General features: G+C 42.0%; 1 protein-coding gene across 1 annotated transcript in view; it reads left to right on the plus strand.

Annotated features, from left to right (window-relative positions):
- Positions 1-19,364, plus strand: part of DNAH3 (dynein axonemal heavy chain 3) — a 180,034-nt gene that overhangs the window by 79,531 nt on the left and 81,139 nt on the right. The window contains exons 18-27 of the mRNA XM_075565993.1: positions 1,385-1,596; positions 2,471-2,562; positions 4,932-5,046; positions 10,243-10,359; positions 10,959-11,138; positions 11,846-11,982; positions 12,784-12,985; positions 15,951-16,043; positions 17,159-17,269; positions 17,746-17,860. Of these exons, the coding sequence (XP_075422108.1) occupies positions 1,385-1,596; positions 2,471-2,562; positions 4,932-5,046; positions 10,243-10,359; positions 10,959-11,138; positions 11,846-11,982; positions 12,784-12,985; positions 15,951-16,043; positions 17,159-17,269; positions 17,746-17,860 (1,374 nt within the window). The remainder of the gene's footprint in view (positions 1-1,384; positions 1,597-2,470; positions 2,563-4,931; positions 5,047-10,242; positions 10,360-10,958; positions 11,139-11,845; positions 11,983-12,783; positions 12,986-15,950; positions 16,044-17,158; positions 17,270-17,745; positions 17,861-19,364) is intronic.

The raw sequence follows: 19,364 nt of genomic DNA on the forward strand, positions 1-19,364 counted from the left end.
ACACTGACCATTCATTTCATGTGAAGTCCAGTACAAGTAGTAATAATGATAATAATAACTTTATTTAATATGGTGCTTTTCTCCCAATGGGACAAAGTGCTTCCCAATTACAGTATAGCGCGGGGTACGCAGCACGTAGGAATGTTACAGACACAGTCCCTGACCAGGTGAGCTTACAATGTGTTTGGTGATAAAGTGACTTGCCCAAAGTCTCAAGGAGGTGACACCAGGAATGGAACCAGGTTGCCCTGATTCACACTCAGTGTCGTTGTTTATTGTGTCAGTGTCTTTACTCACTGAGACACTTATTCTCTTCCATTTAATTTGGTAAATGGAAGCAGCTTATAGAAATGAGCAGTTAACCAAAAACAAAAGACAAAATAGAATCATGTATGAATGGATTTTAATTGAACTGAAATAGAATGAGAAGGAGTGATCTGTTTTCTACTGCTGCCTTACGCCTTAAACCCTTCTCACTGACTGCCCCACGCCTCTGGAATGCCCTTCCCCTCAATACCAGACTAGCACCCTCTCTATCCACCTTTAAGACCCACCTTTAAACACACCTGCTTAATGAAGCATGTGAGGAGCTCCATGGCTGATAATTAACACCTCCATACATAAACCTTGGCCCCTTGCAGACGCACTTACCAGAACGCCCTCCTACTGTCTCTGTACGTTCTTCCTATCAACCAATTAGATTGTAAGCTCTTCGGGGCAAGGACTCCTTTTCCTAAATGTTACTTTTATGTCTTAAGCACTTCTTCCCATTACGTGTTATTTGTATTATTTGTTATTTATAAGCTTGTGCTATGTACATTAATGGCACTATGTACATTAATGGCGCTATATTAATAAAGACATACATACATACATACATGCACTACACAAATAGTTCTTTAAAGCCATTGAATTTTGGCCAAACATATAACCACTTCATACAACTCAGATCTCAGTTGGTATTGGAGCATTTAAATAAAAAAAATATATATATATTTTTTTACAATTTTCAATCAAACACAAAAATAACAACTGGGCTAATTTCATGAGTGTTAAGTAGAATAGCTGCATACACTAAACCTGTTGTAGAGCATTGTATTGACATGTGCTATATGTTTCTCTGGTACAAAAGATTAATTACAGAGCTATGCTGATTTTTCAAAGTTTTATCTTATTTTTTTGCATTTAATATATTTAAAAATTAGATCCCTTGAAAACCCCATGAAAGCAAAGTATTTTTGAAGTTCTGAACAGACATCGTTGCATGATTTTCAGGAAGGATTAGTTAGAAAGAACCAGTCTCTAACAACCACGAGTACACATCATTCTGAAAGGGGAAATTTGTCCTTATACCTCCCGTGTTACTCTGCTCTCCCTGAAACAGGTCCGTTCCAGGAGCTAAACGCAGAAGAGATCGCGGAAGAAGTGGGAAACATGTGGAGAACGATGTACAAACTGTCCAAGAGTTTTGTGGATTTGCCGGGACCCAAACGGGTAGCGGACAGCGTGAAGTTCAAAATCGAGAAGTTCAAAGTTCATCTCCCCATCATTTCCGTCATCTGCAACCGTGGAATAAAGAGCCGCCATTGGGAAGAGGTGATTCAGCCGGTCTATTGTGGTATCAACTCAGACACAAAATAAGTTATGGGGAGGAAAAAAGGGACAACCCCCCTCCATTGTCCAGTGCAGAGAAAGTATTTGCTGTACACTGTACGGTTGATGGTTTTTGTGACTTTTTTTTACTCACCCATAACTCACTTTGTTTCTGGTGCAGCCAGCGGCGGATTTAAAAATATGCCGTCCTCAGGCACTTACCTGCGCCGTCCCGTTGCCATGGCAACGTGGCGCCGTGTGATGTCATGTTGCCAGCCGTGCATGCGCGATCGCCCAGCGGGCATGTGCACGAGTGGCCCGACAAGTGCTGATTGCATATGTACCGATGTATGCTGCCCCCAAATTTTGCTGACACCTGTATAGTAATGGGATATGTCACTTTCTTGTATCTCTCGTCATTGTTTTTCTTCATGCTTTGTTCACCCAGCCTGGACTTGGATATGCCTGTTTGACTTAGGGACACATCAAATGTATGAAACTTGATAAACAAGTTTCCTGCTTTTGTTGTATGCGTCAGGGGACCTGAGTAGTTTTTGAGTTAACAGTATTATCATACAGTAGATCAGGGGTGCTCAACTCTAGTTCTCAATCCCCCCCACCACCCCCCAACAGGTCAGGTTTTCAGGATATCCATGCTTCAGCACAGGTGGCTCAATCAGTCCCTGCTTCAGCACAGGTGGCTCAATTAGAGGCTCAGTCAAGGACTGAAGCTGGGATATCCTGAAAACCTGACCGGTTGGGGTGGGGGGGGAGGGGCTTGAAGATTAGAGTTGACAACCCCTGCAGTACATTGTAAGCTTGATACAGAGCCCCCATAAAACACAATAACACTTTTTTTCTATCTTTTTTTCTTTAGATCAGCGAAATAATTGGCTTTGATGTTACTCCCGAAGAAGATACTTCTCTTATAAACATGTTTGAGTTTGGATTGTCTAAGTTTATTGATCAGTAAGAAACCTGTTTCATTCTAAATACTCTTATGACTCAATGTACCAAACTATTTTGCATCAAGTTTGTCATGTGTTGATGGGGGCGGGATGGGGAGAGGGACTAAATGGGTTAGGGAGGAGTGAAGAGATGGAACAACAGAAGTCTGCCCCAGGGATATATGTATTTTTTTTTTTTTTACTGATTCAAAATCTCCACTGGATCTGAAATTATGAAATCTTCATGGATAGTCAAATATAAGAATCGGAATTGACAAATATCTTATATATAACCAAAATACACAAATGGTTCCCAGCAGTCAGAGAAAGTATCGAAACAAAATTAGTGTAGAAACTAAAGAGTACAGTATTTTACTCATATATTACACGAGACAAGGTACCATAGTCACTCAAACTGTATATTCAAGGGCAGCAACACAGCCACACCGGCTAAAAATGTCAGTGCAAAACACAATAGCATATATAGACGAGCCAACAATAAATATAAAAACCAACACAGCTCAAAAAACATTGAGAGACCACAGCGATACTGGTGGCCTCTTTTCATTACTGGGAGCACAATAACATGTGTGAGGAGTGCATAGGGACGTACCATTTATCCTGAGGAAGGGATTCCTGCCCCGAAACGTTGCCCCCCCCTTATTTTATTTTCCTGTTTATTTAATTTCCCCTTCTGTTGCGATTTTTTGCACTCTTCTCCTACCTCCGTTTTTTTCTAATCCCCTGGTTCATAACATTCACCACGTCATTGTTTCCACCACCTCCAGATACGCATCATTTGATTGACCCTTTTTTGAGCAGTTTTGGTTTTAATATTTATTGTTGGCTCGTCTATATATGCTATTCTGTTTTGCACTGACATTTTTAGCCGGTGTGGTTGTGTTACTGCCCTTGAATATACAATTTGATTGACTGTGTTCCCTTGTCTCATGTAATATATGAGTAAAATACTCTTTAGTTACTACACGCATTTTGTTTCGATACTTTCTCTGAGCGTAGGGAACCATTTGTGCATTTTGGTTATATTATTATGGGAATTAGAGTCCTTCTTTGTTCCCTCTGCACCTCTCTGGTATATTTCTTCGTAGAGCTGATTATTATAGTGCTCTCTATACTTTCGAACTTAACATATAACAATTTCCCAGGAAGAAAATAAAAAAATACGTGCTGTAATGTTTCCAAGTCTAACCATTCACTTTTCAGTCTTTCTTTTTACTTAACTTGGAAAGAAACACACAAAGTGTCTTCCCTTCTCTCTGTGATCAGCAGCATTTTCTGCAGTGATTTTCTGATTTGATGAAGTGACCTCTTATCTTAATGATTTTTCGCTGAAGAATTTTCTATGCAAGTTAATTTCACAAAAGTGGCTCAATTTGCCATAAGAATAGTTCACTGTATCAAGAGAGAACATTGTGGTGCTTATTTTTTTCTGAGACATACATTATTTACTATGCATCTGTAATAGGCTCCCTTTTGTAACTGTCAAGTGCTTTGAGTCCCATTGGGTGAATCTATATAAATAAAGTTATTTTTATTTAATATTATGTTTGTCCAGTGAAAGATATCATTACCCATGCAACTAACATGAACAATGGATATCGTGTACATACTGAAACAAATAAAAAAAAAACTACATATCCGTATAATGCGAGTACATGATGGGGCATCATTTTGCTATAGTTTTAATCAAGCTTTTTTTAATTCAGAACAGCATTGGCCCTATGGTAGAGACCACACAGTTCAGGAGGAATTGTCCTTCGAAGTTTATGGAATCTGTGGAATTGGCAATCATGGTCCCAAATGCCTGCTACCCATAATTAACTGGCATGTGTAATGACTATGAAATAAAGTTGTTATTATTATTTAGTGCGTTTTTGTCCCAATGGAACTCAAAGTGCTTCACAATTACATTATAGCGCACAGTACACAGGAATGTTTCAGAGACAGTCCCTGCCCAGATGAGCTTACAATCTATGTCCCTTATTCTGTAAGGTGTGATAAGACACTGGTCTTTTCATGCGATATCACATCATCTGCACTTATCACACCTTATAGAATAAGGACCTTTGTGTTTAGTACCCGAGGCACAGGGAGATAAAGTCGCAAGGAGGTGACACCAGGAGTTGAACAAGGTTCCTCTGATTCAAACTCAGTGTCATTGTTTACTCACTGATCCACTCCTTCTCCCTGATCATGTCTGCATTACTTATATACACAATACAAATAGTTTAGAAGGAGATAGGTGTATATAAGAAGAGGTACAGTAATTGTAAGAGGCGCCTACTGTAATTATTTTAGCCAGGGACATTTGATCTACATCAACAAATAGCCAAATTCTGTAATCCTGTTTATTGGACTTGTTTAATGTAGACTTGAGCTGATTGGAGTAGCAGCGAGTAAAGAGTACTCCCTAGAGAAGGCCATGGAGAAGATGAAATCCGAATGGTCCAATATGTACTTCACCTTTGTCGGATATCGAGATACAGTAAGTATGCTGCTGCTAATACCACATACGCATGTGTGTACAAGGGTAGCCAATTGGTAAGGGTTTATTGAGTTAGGAACGTTGGCTTTGCTAGCCTAACTTAGAACGTGTCGGGCAGAGGGTAAGAAGCCAATACCATGGGGGAGAATATGAAAAAGTGATGGAGGGGTGAGTTGTGGATGCTACTTTCTCAGCAGTGAAGGAAGCTGGGGAATGCTGATATTTACTGGCAAGGCTCAGCTGATAATAAAGCAGCCTGCAGGGTGAAAGTCTGGGGGGGAAATTGCTACGCCCCCACTTAGCCTTCCAATTGTTGGGTAGAGAGTAGTTTTGGTTGGCCAGAGGGAAAGAAAATAGAAACCTGGGGAGTAAGTTTAGATACTGCCGTAGCAGCGATTTGTGAAATCGCAATCGTTAGTACAGTATCTATATAGCTGTATAGCTTTTAGCACTTTGGGCCGCGATTATAGCTCATGCGCCCGACCGCGTGATGTCACACGAAACATGCACATAGCTGGAGGCTATTGTGAGGCGATCGGGAGGCATGGCGGACGCGTCACACGGCTGGTTCGCCCTCATTGGCTGAACAGATCACGTGACGCGGCCGTGATATGGCCGTCACGCAGAAAAAAACTATTTGAATTGTATTTTCCAAATTCGCGCGCGCGGTTGCTCTGCACACTTGCGCGCACTATGGGTAATCTCATTGAGGAACACACATTTATGTTAGTGACGCTTGCACTATAATCGCGGCCTATTCTCAGAGTGAAACATTTCGATATATGGAAGATATTGAATTTGCCTTATATGTTGGACTCATAAGCGATGGACAAGTTTCTTACATTTGTTAAAAGATTCAGCGTAATTCTTAGTCCCCATGTAATAGGATAATAACACCATCCTCCAGCACTGAAAAGGAACAGATATGAACAATCACTTGGCATCGCAATAAAAACTTAGCGTTACTATAAAAGAAAGAAGCATATGCGTTTTTAGCAAACCATGTCCTTGGCCTTTTGTCAAATGTACGTGTGACTGCTTACTACCAACTATCCTAATCTTCATTTCCTTACAGGTGGGACCCAACACGTGCAGTATCAGTGAGCACAGTTACAGTTAGTTGGGGGTTGACACCGTCCTAGAGCACAGAACACCAAAATGAAACTGGCACATTGTATCAGAGCTGCATATATTTCAGTTAGCCAGCATTGTACAGATATACCGAATTAAGACATAGAGCAATTGTTTATTAAGCGGAAACTTCCAGCACTTTAGCAAATAGGCTAGAAGGCATCTTATGTAGGGTTGCCAGGTGTTCAGTATTGAACCGGAGTGTCCTGTATTTGGACAATCTGTCTCAGTAAAAAATGAGAGGTAATACTGTACATGTATGTGTATACCGGTATTACCTCTCTGGGCGTGTATGTGTATAGAGTATTACCTCTCTGGGCGTGTATGTGTATACCGGTATTACCTCTCTGGGCGTGTATGTGTATACCGGTATTACCTCTCTGGGCGTGTATGTGTATACCGGTATTACCTCTCTGGGTGTGTATGTGTATACCGGTATTACCTCTCTGGGTGTGTATGTGTATACCTGTATTACCTCTCTGGGCGTGTTTGTGTATACTGGTATTACCTCTCTGGACATGTATGTGTATATTGGTATTACCTCTCTGGACATAGTGACCTGACCGAGTAATGCAGCCAATCAGGAGGAGGTATCAGAAGCCTGGGGGTGGGGCCAAGGAGAGGAGGAAACAGCATGGAGCAAAGAGATTAGAGGTGTGTGAGTGTGTATGTGTGTGTGTGTGTGTGTGTGTGTGTGTGTGTATCTTGAGTGTGTTGCACCTTTCACCATTGTGTCCAATATTTTTGGAGAAGCCATCTGGCACCCTAATCTTATGGCATAGTACTGCTTGGGCAATGGGGCAGTGTTTTCATTTTCACACGGGATGGGTAATCTGTCCCTAAAGGATGAAATGCTCGAAGCCGCAGTCTGTTACATAGAATGGCAATACAAGTTGCATTAGTGCACAACAAATGCAATTTTTGACAACTAATTGCACAAGATGAATTAAAGAAAAGAATCATATTTATTCCCGTGACATTTTTTTTTCTTCTTTTATACCTGTAAATCTGGTGCAGTTTCTTGCCCCAGAATGGTAACACTGTTGCCTTGTTAAATAGACCACCTCAGGCGGTTGTGTGTCAAAGTTTCCCGTCTGCAAAAGTAGGAGAAACACTATCACCTTTCTCAAGGAAAAACTTTTAATTGATTTCAGTGGGGTGTTTTTCTTTGATAACTGATATACCACTCACTACCCCCATTTTGCAGCTAGGAGAACACTTAACACCTTTTGTTCTTTTGTTTGCAGTCCTGCAGTTTGATTCTGTGTTTTAAGAGCTTCTCCATTCCAGATCTTACAGCATAAACCTTTTTAATAATTGGTACTGAGATCTTGTTTAACAGGATTACGCTCAAATGATTTCAAGTACCGCACTGCTATTTTCTGTTCAATAGACTTCTGCTAATGCATAATGCCCTTGATCCCTGTGCTATGATTTGGGGGATCAGTGAAAGCAAATGTCGCCTGCCTTTGTTTAGTAGGAAGGAAAGTAAATAGTAAAAACAGAGAACCGAGAGAATAGAAATGATGTTACATCCGGACACAGTATAGCAGGGGTGTGTACTGTATGTATATATGTTTGTGTGTCTTTATTTATATAGCAAAAACTAAGGATGTTTGCTGCACACCAAAGAAAAATAACAATATTTACGGGTGCTCCCAGGGAAGACCTGCATTTCATCCAGTATATCCAATGTAATTAATGGACAAAGGCACACGGATTTCAATCATAAAGAATTTATTGTGCCATGGAACATCTATGGCACAATAAATTCTTTATGATTGAAATCTGTGTGCCTTTGTCCATCCATTAATTACATTAATTTATACATAGCGCCATTAATGTACAAAGCGCTTCACAGCAGTAATACAAGTGGCAAGCATATAAATAACAAATAATACAAATAACACATGACGGGAAGAAGCGCTTCAGACATAAAAGTGCGTCTGCAGGGGGCCAAGGTTTATGTATGAGGTGTAAAGTATCAGCCACAGAGCTACCCATGTGCTTCGTTAAGCAGGTGTGTTTTAAGGTGGGTCTTAAAGGTGGATAGAGACTACTCGGATATTGAGGGGAAGGGCATTCAAGAGGTGCGGGGCAGTCAGTGAGAAAGTTTTAAGGCAGGAGAGGGCTTTAGATACAACAGGGGTAGAGAGAAGACATCCTTGAGCGGAACGCAAGAGTCGGGGTGGTGTATAGCGAGACATTAGGGCTGAGATGTAAGGAGGGGCAGAGGAGTGTAAAGCTTTAAAAGTGAGGAGGAAAATTGAGTGTGAGATGCGGGATTTGATAGGAAGCCAGGAGAGGGATTTCAGGAGGGGAGATGCTGAGACAGATTTAGGAAAGAGTAGAGTGATTCTGGCAGCAGCGTTTAGGATACATTGTAGGAGAGGCAGGTGAGAGGCAGGAAGGCATGGGCAAGGGGTGGGCAACTCCAGTCCTCAAGGGCCACCACCAGCAGGTTTTCAGGCTATCCCAGCTTCAGCACAGGTGGCTCAATTAGTGAGTGCTGAAGCTGGGAAATCCTGAAAAACTGCTGGTGGTGGCCCTTGAGGACTGGAGTTGCCCACTCCTGCAGGATAGGCAAGCGCTTTCATGTTTATGATCTACAACCAATATTATACAAATATTGGTGCAAGCACAAATGGCACTATCGCAGGGAGCTCTTTCTCACACAACTTTGTTGCCTGGGCTTCCAGTCCTGAAGGGCTTCAGCTGTGTGTGGTGTACTTATATCCTAAAAACTGATCATATAATAAAACAAAGCGCGTCACAATTACAGTATAGCATAAGGTACGCAGCACGTAGGATTATTACAGACACAGTCCCTGCCCAGGTGAGCTTACAATATATGTTTTTGGTGCCTGAGGCACAGGGAGATAAAGTGATTTGCCCAAGGTCACAAGGAGGGGACACCAGGAATTGAACCAGGTTACGCTGATTCAAACTCAGTGCCATTGTTTCTACAGTCATTGTCTTCACTGACTGAGACACACCTTCTCCCTATAAGGCTCCTTATAAAATAGATGTGTTTTTTCTTTCAAATTTGCTAATCAAATAGTAATGGTACCCAGCTACCCTCAGTGCATGTGGGACTCGGCTAATCCCAATTATTAATAGGTGGTGGTGGTGGTGGGAATTGTGTGTTTGTGTGGGATGGGGGGAATTGAGTGTGAGGAGGGGAGGGGGGGGGCTGGATTGAGTGTGAGAAGAGTGATTGCGTGCTAGAAGGGAGTGGGATTTGAGAGGGAGTGCAATTGAGTGAGAAGGGGGAAATTGAGTGAGAGAGGAGGGTGGGTAAGAGAGGGAGGGTGAGCGGTTGAGGACTCTAAGGGAGAGGGGGAACAGTGCAAGAGGGGGAGGAGGGGGGAGTGAGTGAGGGGGGGGGGATTGCGTGAGATGGGGGAGTGAGTGAGCAAGGAAGGGATGGTGAGAGTGGTTGCAAGAGAGGGTGGAGTGAGTGAGCAAGAGAGGGAGAGGAAGCGTGAGAGACTGGGGGGGAGAAGAAAAATGCATGGGGGGTGGGAGAGGATGAGAGCGGGGAAAGAAATACAGGGGGGGGTGAGAAGGGATAAAAATAGAGGGGGTGAGAGCAAGGAGGTGTGTGGGAGGTGGGTGGTGTAAGAGAAAGAGTGAGGGGGGGGGCCTTGCAAGGCCGCAACACGATGGGACCCCGGTGGAAACTCTAGTCCTGGCTGAGCCCCGGGAAAGCTTTTGACAATCCATCTATAGTATATAATTACAGTATATGCCAAAGAAATATGTGAAGATTCCATGTTTATTGATAACATATGATCAAAATACCATATAGAAACCAAAAGGCAGTAGGTATAATATCAGCAGCTATGTAGCTGTAATTTTGTTTACATACTACAAGCCCTGAACGCAGAGATTTAGGGGTATTGTTCATTGGAAATATATGAGAGGCAGTAGTTTAATGAATGTGCAAACGTGCCTGGTTAGTATTTGGAGATGAGAACCAAGCAATGGCAACACAAACCCTTTCCGTGCATTATAACGTACATTTATTGTACAGAATACAATGTATTTGTGTTTTGTTTGCAGGATACGAGCATCTTGTCGGCTGTTGACGATATTCAGTTAATGCTGGATGATCATATTATTAAAACCCAAACGATGTGCGGCTCTCCGTTCATTAAGCCGATCGAAGCTGAAGCCAGGGTGAGAGGAAATTGCATTAGTAATGATCCCATTTTTTACAACATGCAATTTAATTGTTTTTAATCAGACGTTGCACAGACAATCTTTCAATGCATTCATCTATACGTTGAGCTAGCTCGCTAGAATACATATATAGAATTATAGTGTTTGTGCATCAAGGTCCAAGACTTACCGTTTGTGCACTAAGAAAATGCCAAACCAGTTTGTATTAATATTCTGTGCATCGATTGTGCCGCACAAGTTTCATCAGGGGACATAGATAGTGGAATATGGAGCAATTGGATGAGTTAGTGGAGAAAATCATTTGGCACACATAACATTGTTTCAAATACATTATACTTGCTAAACAGGTTTCTTATACATGATGCCGACCCCAAGCGATCACATATTTTTACACTCACCCCATGCATGACTTCATTAACAGACCCTCCAATGTCTTACAAACATTTCTGATGGTATATTAGTATCCTGTTGTGTTGATTTTGGGAATATTCAGCGTTTAAATGACGTATGGGTTTTCATTGATGTGGGGATGCTGTTCCTAATAAAATAGTAAAGGTATTTGAGTAGAAATGGGGTTTTCTCTGCTGTGCTAATAGGAATGGGAGCAGAAGCTGGTTCTCATGCAGGATATCCTAGATGCCTGGTTAAAATGCCAGGCAACCTGGCTTTACCTGGAGCCCATATTCAGCTCGGAAGATATTATTGCACAAATGCCGGAGGAGGGCAGGAAATTTGGCATTGTGGACAGCTGCTGGAAGGCCATTATGTCAGAGGCAGTAAGTAATCGGTTTCTTTGGGAGATCTTTTAATCTTCAAGGGTTTCCATAAATCTGACGTCGGTGTTATAGTACACTAACGCAGGGGTGGGCAACTCCTGTTCTCAAGGGCCACCAACAGGTCAGGTTTTCAGGACATCCCTGCTTCAGCACAGGTGGCTCAATCAGTCCTAGCTTCAGCACCGATTTTTACTGTAATGTTGGTGGTTAAATAAAACGGCAGGTTTCTTACTTCATTATAGGAAGGATACATCAATCTCATGCACGGAAGTGCAAATGTTTTAAAAGAAGAAGAAGCAAACTAAGCACAATAGTAATGAGAAGTCACAGAAAGAGAGAAGAGATTAGCATGAGAGGTATGTGTTGGCAAAGGATAAACCGTGACATTTTCGGTGTGACAACACCGGGGCTCTCAATGCCAGTCCTCAAAACCCCCCCAACAGGTCAGGTTTTCAGGATAGAAAGAAGATTGGAAGATTGAGCCACCTGTGCTGAAGCAGGGACTGATTGAGCCACCTCTGCTGAAGCTGGTACTGATTGAGCCACCTCAAAGGCTGATTGCTACAGGTTGTGAACTACTGAATGAACGTCCCTTCTTCTTTGTCTAAGCATCTTTGTAATATCAGTGGGACGTCGACTCTAAAGACCAGCGCGACTCCTGCATTATAATAAAATATGTAATTACCATTGAATATTCATTTTAACAGGTGAACAATAACAAGGTACTTAATGCAACCAAGCAGGAAAACATGTTAGAAAGACTTGAGGAATCCAATATTCTCTTGGAAGCCATTCAGAAGGGTCTGAATTCCTATTTGGAGAAGAAAAGATTATTCTTTCCAAGGTAAGATTGATCCACAATTACATCGTTACATTCAGGAAATTCAAGTCTGTTATTCTAATTCACGTTAACCGCTTTGATGCCAGAGGCTGGCAGGAAATCGGTTTAACGTGAGTTGCACATGAGCAAATTAAAAAAAAATATATAATCACTTAATAACCTCGTTCTTGAACATACTTTCCTTTTCCAAACCATGTGCTTTCTTTTAATTATTCTCTTATTTGTTGATGATTTGTAATCAATTTCATTTACTTTAATTTGAACATGTGTTTGTTTGTTTTTTAGTGTGCTATTTTACTACTTAAAACACCTTGAGACATAGATCTTGTTTCTTAGTATGTCCTAGGAAGCAGCAGGGAAATCAATGATTATTCAAAGCTCAGACAAGATCGCAAGTAGTACAAGTGTAGCAGGCAGGAATTGAACTCGCAGACTTATATAATCAAGACCAACGCTGTAAAAAGGGACGAACGGCATTCCAAATATGTAGTTTAGTATACATATAAATTAATTAATCTTTATTCTGAAATCAGATTTGATGAATATGCATTAATTAAAGTTCAACTCCAGTAAACAGGTCAAATATCCATGCTTCAGCACAGGTGGATGAACCAGCCCCTGCTTCAGCACAGCTGGATCAATCAGTCCAAGCTTCCGCACAGGTGGCTCAGAGGAAGACTGAGCCTCTGACTGAGCCACTTGTGCTGAAGCAGGGATATCCTGACCTGTTGGGGGGGAGGGGGGGCTTGAGGTCTGGAGTTGAGCACCCCCTGCATTCATGGAAACACATTTTTCCTTTCAAAGGTTTTTTTTCCTGTCAAACGATGAGCTTCTGGAAATATTATCCGAGACCAAGGACCCGCTACGTGTGCAGCCGCACCTGAAGAAGTGTTTCGAGGGGATAGCCAAACTGGAATTTACAGAAGGCATGGAAATCACTGGCATGATCAGTTCAGAGAATGAAACGGTGCCTTTAACACAGAAAATCTTCCCAGCGAAGGCAAAAGTAATGATTATTATTTTTCCCCACGCACACATTTTATTTACCATATTTACTGTACTTGCAATGCCTGTTTCCCTTTCATCTCACTGTGAAAAATAACCCAGTCCCCAGATATTGGGCATGCAAGACTTACTGCACTCATTTCTTCATGCAATAACATTGTAAAATCAAGCAACATAATTAACGTTGAAGTCATGCAGTTTGTCTTTTTAGTAACACGTCAGCATTTCTCATTCTGGTTATTGGGTCCTAGTAAATGGCAATGTTGAAAAATGCTTGCAAAACAACAGTGTAGGGTGGGCTACGAAACAAGGTTTTACGCAGACGTGGAATCCACATGCCTGGGTGACATGATGTTGAAATCCAACGTGTTTATCTAAAGAATATCACAAGAGAATCTTGCCCACCAACATATAATCAACTGCAATTCAACGTTATTCTTTGGTATCAAAGCCCGTAGCACAAATAATACAAAAGGCTTTTCAAAATATCAAAATCGTTGCACGGAAATAAATCTAAGTTCTTTACTTTAATGTCAAAGAGTAAAATTGAACTGCAGATGCAATTTTTTTTGGTGGACCCAATTTTCTAAGTAAAAATACTTAGATAGTATACACTAAAATATAGGCACATCATTATTGTTCTTACTTACCTCATTTAGATTGTAAGCTCTTCGGGGCAGGGACTCTTTTTCTTAATGTTACTTTTATGTCGGAAGCGCTTATTCCCAGTACGTGTTGTATTATTATGTCCAGTGGCGGATTTAAAAATATGCCGCCCTTAGACACTTACTTGGTGCCGCCCTCCGTCTCCAGCATCATTTGACACCCCGCCGTCCTGTTGCCATGGCAACGTGATGCCACGCGCCGTCACGTTGCTGGCCGCACACGCGCGATCGGCACTTGACAGCCGCTCATGCGCATGCGCGGGCAGCAAGCGCCGATCTATGCCGCCCCCAAATGTTGCCGCCTTGGGCCCGAGCCTAATGGAAAATCCGCCACTGATTGTGCCCTCGCTCCCGTTACTCCTCTTTTGCTTGTGCCTAGCCGGCCTGTTAGTGGCCCTTAAAGACTGAGTGTCAGACCCCTGCCCTAAAGGTGAGAAAACGCTGGCACCTAAACCCGGTAAGTATATAACCAAGAGTTCCCGGGAGCTAGCACGTATCAGCTGCAAAGTCGACCCTCCCCCCCCCCATAAATACTGTTGTTTGTAACATATAAGTACAATGGAGAGATGCAGGGTTAAAGAACGTGTATTTGTCAAGAGCCGCCTGTGGACTTTCTTCCTGAATATATATATATATATTTACAGTGTTCGACAAACCTATACATTTGCTCGCCCCGGGCGAGTGGATTTAACCCCCGGGCGAGTAAATATTGGCCCAAGCAGCACACGTTTGGTACTAGGTGGCGAGTAGATTTTTTTTGTCTGGCGAGTTGATTTTTTGGTGATTTGTCAACCACTGTATATATATATATGTATGTAAAGTCACTGCTGCGCATTCCAGTCAATTTACATCATATTTAGGACCCTGTTCATTAAACTGAAGTCGGTTCAGCACCCCTAAAACCTCCTCTTCTCTCTTCTCTTAAAATGTTCATTGCACTTTTCGCCTAATTCAATAATGATTCGTTATGCATGGTTTTCGGTTAAAAAAATAGTTAATTAGCATACAAAAATAGAGCAGAGATTCAAAGGAATGATTAAAAGAAACAAACCGATGAAACCAGTAATAAAACCAGACATTCAAACAAGTAATCACACCTGGGATTAAACCAGCGATATTTGCCTATTTAGATATTTTCTCTCCCTCTCTCTCCTTCTCTACCTCTCTCCCTCTCTCCCCCCTCAGACAGGTCTGCAGCCCTGCCTTTACCCATTATCTCTTAGCATACAGTGCTTCCACTGCAGCCAGGGATTCTGGGAAATGACATGCAAATGAGCACACAACACTAAAACTCCGTTTTTTGGAAAGACCTTTTTAGAGATACTTTCACTGTAGATTTCCCTGATTTACTGGTGTTTTGCCTTATCCTCGCTATGCACCATCCCGACTCTTGCGTTCTGCTCAAGGATGTCTTCTCTCTACCCCTTTTGTATCCAAAGCCCTCTTCCGCCTTAAACCTTTCTCACTGACTGCCCCACACCCCAGGAATGCCCTTCCCCTCAGTACCCGACTAGCACCCTGTCTATCCACCTTTAAGACCTACCTTAAAACACACCTGTTTAACCAGGCATATGGGTAGCTCCCTGGCTGATAATTTACACCTCATACATTAATCTTGGCCCCTTGCAGACGCACTTACCAGAACACCCTCCTACTGTCGCTTTACGCTCTTCCTACCTACAAATTAGATTGTAAGCTCTTCGGGACAGGGACTCCTTTTCCTAAATGTTACTTTTATGTCTGAAGTGCTTCTTTCCCTTATGTGTTATTTATATTATTTGCAATTTATATGATTGTCACGTGTATTACTGCTGTGAAGCGCTATGTACATTAATGGTGCTATATAAATAAAGACCTACATACATACATACATTTAGGCAGCTTCTCAAGTCTTTTCAACAATTTTTTTTTACTACTTTAAACAGCTTCTCAGATTTTTTAAAACAATTTGTACTCTTTGTTAAACAGCGTTGTATTTTTTTCCAGCTGTATCACTTATCTGGGTTTGCTTCGTCACAGACGCTTTATTGAATAAGTAGAAGAGGGCTGTGCCTCTTTTTCTTAATTTATTTATATATAAACAAAAACGTCCAAAACATACTCTTCTGCGTTTATTGAATTGGGCCCTGAAAATTTTGAGTAAATTGCATTGCATTAAACCGTTGCCTGGATACTGTAGATTACTTTAGAACATGTACAGTAACATGGAAGATCACATAACACGTGCCCACAATCCCTGATGTATGTAATATGCCTCTGGTTGCCTTACAAACCATAACACATGTGCTTCTCTGATTTAAGGGCATGGTTGAGAAATGGCTTTTGCAAGTGGAGGAAAGCATGTTATCTAGTTTGAGAGAAGTTATTCATGATGGCATGAAAGGATATGTTGAGGTAAGGATATAGTCACTGCCGTGTCCACCTTATTGGAAAACACAACACAGATCCATCCAAGTACAGATGGCGCTATATAAACAAAGACATACATACATGCATACATGCATGTCTTTGGCAAAGTCACCTGGGCGCTTTCCTTTGACACACGAACGCTGATCTTCAGTAATACTCATTACTAATGTGCCCGGCTCCGGTTTCTCCTGGAACGGATTTGATTTTGCATAAATTCTACTGGTATATAAACATGTGTATTGTTCTGAGCCTATATTAAAAACCACAAGCATGGAAGAGGTATCGCCCGGCCTGGAATTTCCATTCTTCATATCTAGGTTAAGGTTTCAAAGAAGGAGAATATTTATTTCAAACTGACCTCCTAACCTCCTAGGTGATAGGAATTCGCAATGCGTTTCTCTGAGGAGGACAGTTTCATGGTTGGGACTTGTCTATGAAGTTGTCTAAGTGGCCACTTGCCCTCTAATTTCTGCTAAGAGCCAAAGAAGTATAAACGGTATAATGCAGTTAAGGATTATCCTGTTGATTTATAGTAGATTAAAGGGCATACAATATCAACATGGCAGACCTAATCTGTAATGGAAATCAGCTGCAGTATACCTTTTCATGCAACTCGAGCATTAACCGTAATATTCAGGTGTATACAATCAGACTGTGTCTGCTATAGAACAGGGGAGCGCAAACTTTCCCCGCTGCGCCCCTCGGCCTGCTCTCCCCTCCTGCTCGCGCCCCCTCCTTACCTTATCTTCGGTGTCAAATGATGCCGCGGGGTCACGTGACCCCAAATGATACCGCGGGGTCACGTGACCCCAAATGATGCCGCGGGGTCATTTGATGCCGCATTGCCATAGCGATGTGTCACGGAAGACAAGGTAAGGGACATTGCAGAGGCCCCACGCGATACCCCGGCATTTAATTTAAATGCCTTGGGGGAAGAGCGCGGGGCCTCTGCAACCGCCCGCGTCCCCCAGTTTGCGCCCCCTTGCTATAGAATGTTCTATTTTTGGAAGAGAGTTATATTACAACATATTGATTTACCCCATTAGTTTAAAAGAAAATATTGAATGTGTTTAGCAACTACTGTATGCTTGTTGTTAAAGGTTCCTCGAAAGCAGTGGGTCCTGCAGTGGCCAGGACAAGTGGCTATTTGTGTTTCCACTATTTACTGGACCAAAGAAGTGTCAGAGGCTATTAATGAAGGAACGTTACCGGTAAGCCACAGGTCTTTTTCTCTCTCCCCCTACAGTCCCCTGGCTGTAAAGGGGTTAAAGTAGTTAAATGCACTAAATGTATAATGTTTCCCATATGCCAATGAGCAAGTTTACAGGTTACATTGCGTCTCACTTCTCACCTGCAGCAAACCTATAGGTCAGCGGTGGCCACCTCCAGTCCTCAAACCCCACCACCAGGCCAGGTTTTCAGGATATCCCGGCTTCAGCACAGGTGGCTCAATCTGAGCCTCTGATTGAGCCACCTGTGCTGAAGCTGGGACTGATGGAGCCATCTGGGCTGAAGCAGGGCTATCCTGAAGACTCAACCTGTTGGTGGCCCTTGAGGACTGGAGTTGGCCACCCCTGCCATAGGACATTGCATGGGAGTATTGGAAGCAAAGCATTACAAATTTGTACTTTTTAGCTGTACAGTCTCTTCAATTACCAATTCGTCTTTTTTAAATATTTATTTACAGTGTTTCCTGGAGAAAAGTAACAAGCAAATCAGTGAGATAGTTGAACTGGTTCGAGGGAAATTGTCTGGTGGGACACGAGCTACCCTAGGAGCACTTACAGTCATTGATGTCCATGGTAAGTGCTCTCATAGGACTTGCCAGGGGGGTTATTCGTTAAACTGCAAAAGGGCCAATTGGGGCACAATCGTACAGAAGCTCAATATGAGGGTCCTGCGTAATAGCGTCCCGATCGGCACTATCACTGTTTCATGAATAACTCCCTCAGTTTCGTCTTGAAAGAGCTTGATTAGCATGAGGTCTCCAAGTGATGGGTTACACTTTTACTTTTGCACACCACTTGAAAATAAAAACCACAAAAAAAATATGTTACTGACACAACGTCAACAAAATGAAATAATCAGGCTGTCCTCTTTCTTCAGATCTATTTCTGAGATCATGGCATCCACGAAGACACTATTGCACGCGATCTATAATATGCCCTTGTACTGATGCTCAACCTCTTTATGCTGCAGCTTAAGCACCCAATTGATTGCAGACTTAGAGAGCGCAGAAAAATCCTATGTGACATTTATCAAAGTGTACCTATAATTAAAACGTGTAGAAGGAGTCACTGAGTAAATGTGAATGCCGGATTAAATTATCTCCTATAATAACACCTTTTTTCTCACAATTCAGACTAGAAAGTAGATGCCACTTTGTTGAGAAACAAGAACGGGGCGTTTTTTGGAAGCTTGATGATCTTGTATTTGGCTGAAAATATCGTTTTAGGATTATAGAATAAGATAAATATTTATAAGAACAGCATGGGATGATTCATTCAGGTTGTTATACTTTGAGTTCTCAACACCAGCTAGATCCATGCTTTCAAATGTTATTTGATCATTAAACTATATTAAATCTTTATTAACAACTGCCGGGCATCTAGATTTTAATGCTTGTTTGAAGTGTTTAAAAACATCAGGGAAAGGCACTGTGTGGGTTGTTTACCATTAGAAATTAAATAAAGAGGGCGCACGCATGTAACATAGAAATACATGGAGGCTTACTACTGTAGGTCAGCTCTGTGGACTCCACATAGAATAACGTCTAAATAACCCTCCAAAACAGGGGTGCTCAGCTCCAGTCCTCAAGACCCCGCAACTGATCGTTTTAAGAATATCCCAGCTTCAGCACAGGTGGCTCAGTCTTGAAAACTGGTGTTGAGCACCACTGATCCAAAACACGGAACATCTTTGACAAAACTGTGTGGGGAAACCCCAAGGAAGCCTCCAAAGAGAAGAAAAAGCACAAGCCCAAGAACTTTGCACTTTTCCCAGCAAGGATCCTTAACTGGAGGTGATCAGGGAAATGGTGGTGGAGAGACACAGGCCTGCGCACGCATTGTCAGACTTGGACCCGGAGAGAGAAGAGACCACAACAATGACAAAAAAAATAAAAAATCTGAAAGACTTATTGAGTGACAGACTCAAATGCAAAACTCCTTCCAAAACGGAGCTGAACAATAACAAAGCGCAAGGGTGAAATCTCTTCACTGTACACAAGATCATCGGACCTAGAAAATAAGATTGAGGATGTCCTTTAGTTCCAGGCCAGCACAGAGGGAGGAGGTCATTGGGCTC

This window comes from Ascaphus truei, chromosome 11, assembly GCF_040206685.1.
Source record: "Ascaphus truei isolate aAscTru1 chromosome 11, aAscTru1.hap1, whole genome shotgun sequence".
Classification (NCBI taxonomy): domain Eukaryota; kingdom Metazoa; phylum Chordata; class Amphibia; order Anura; family Ascaphidae; genus Ascaphus; species Ascaphus truei.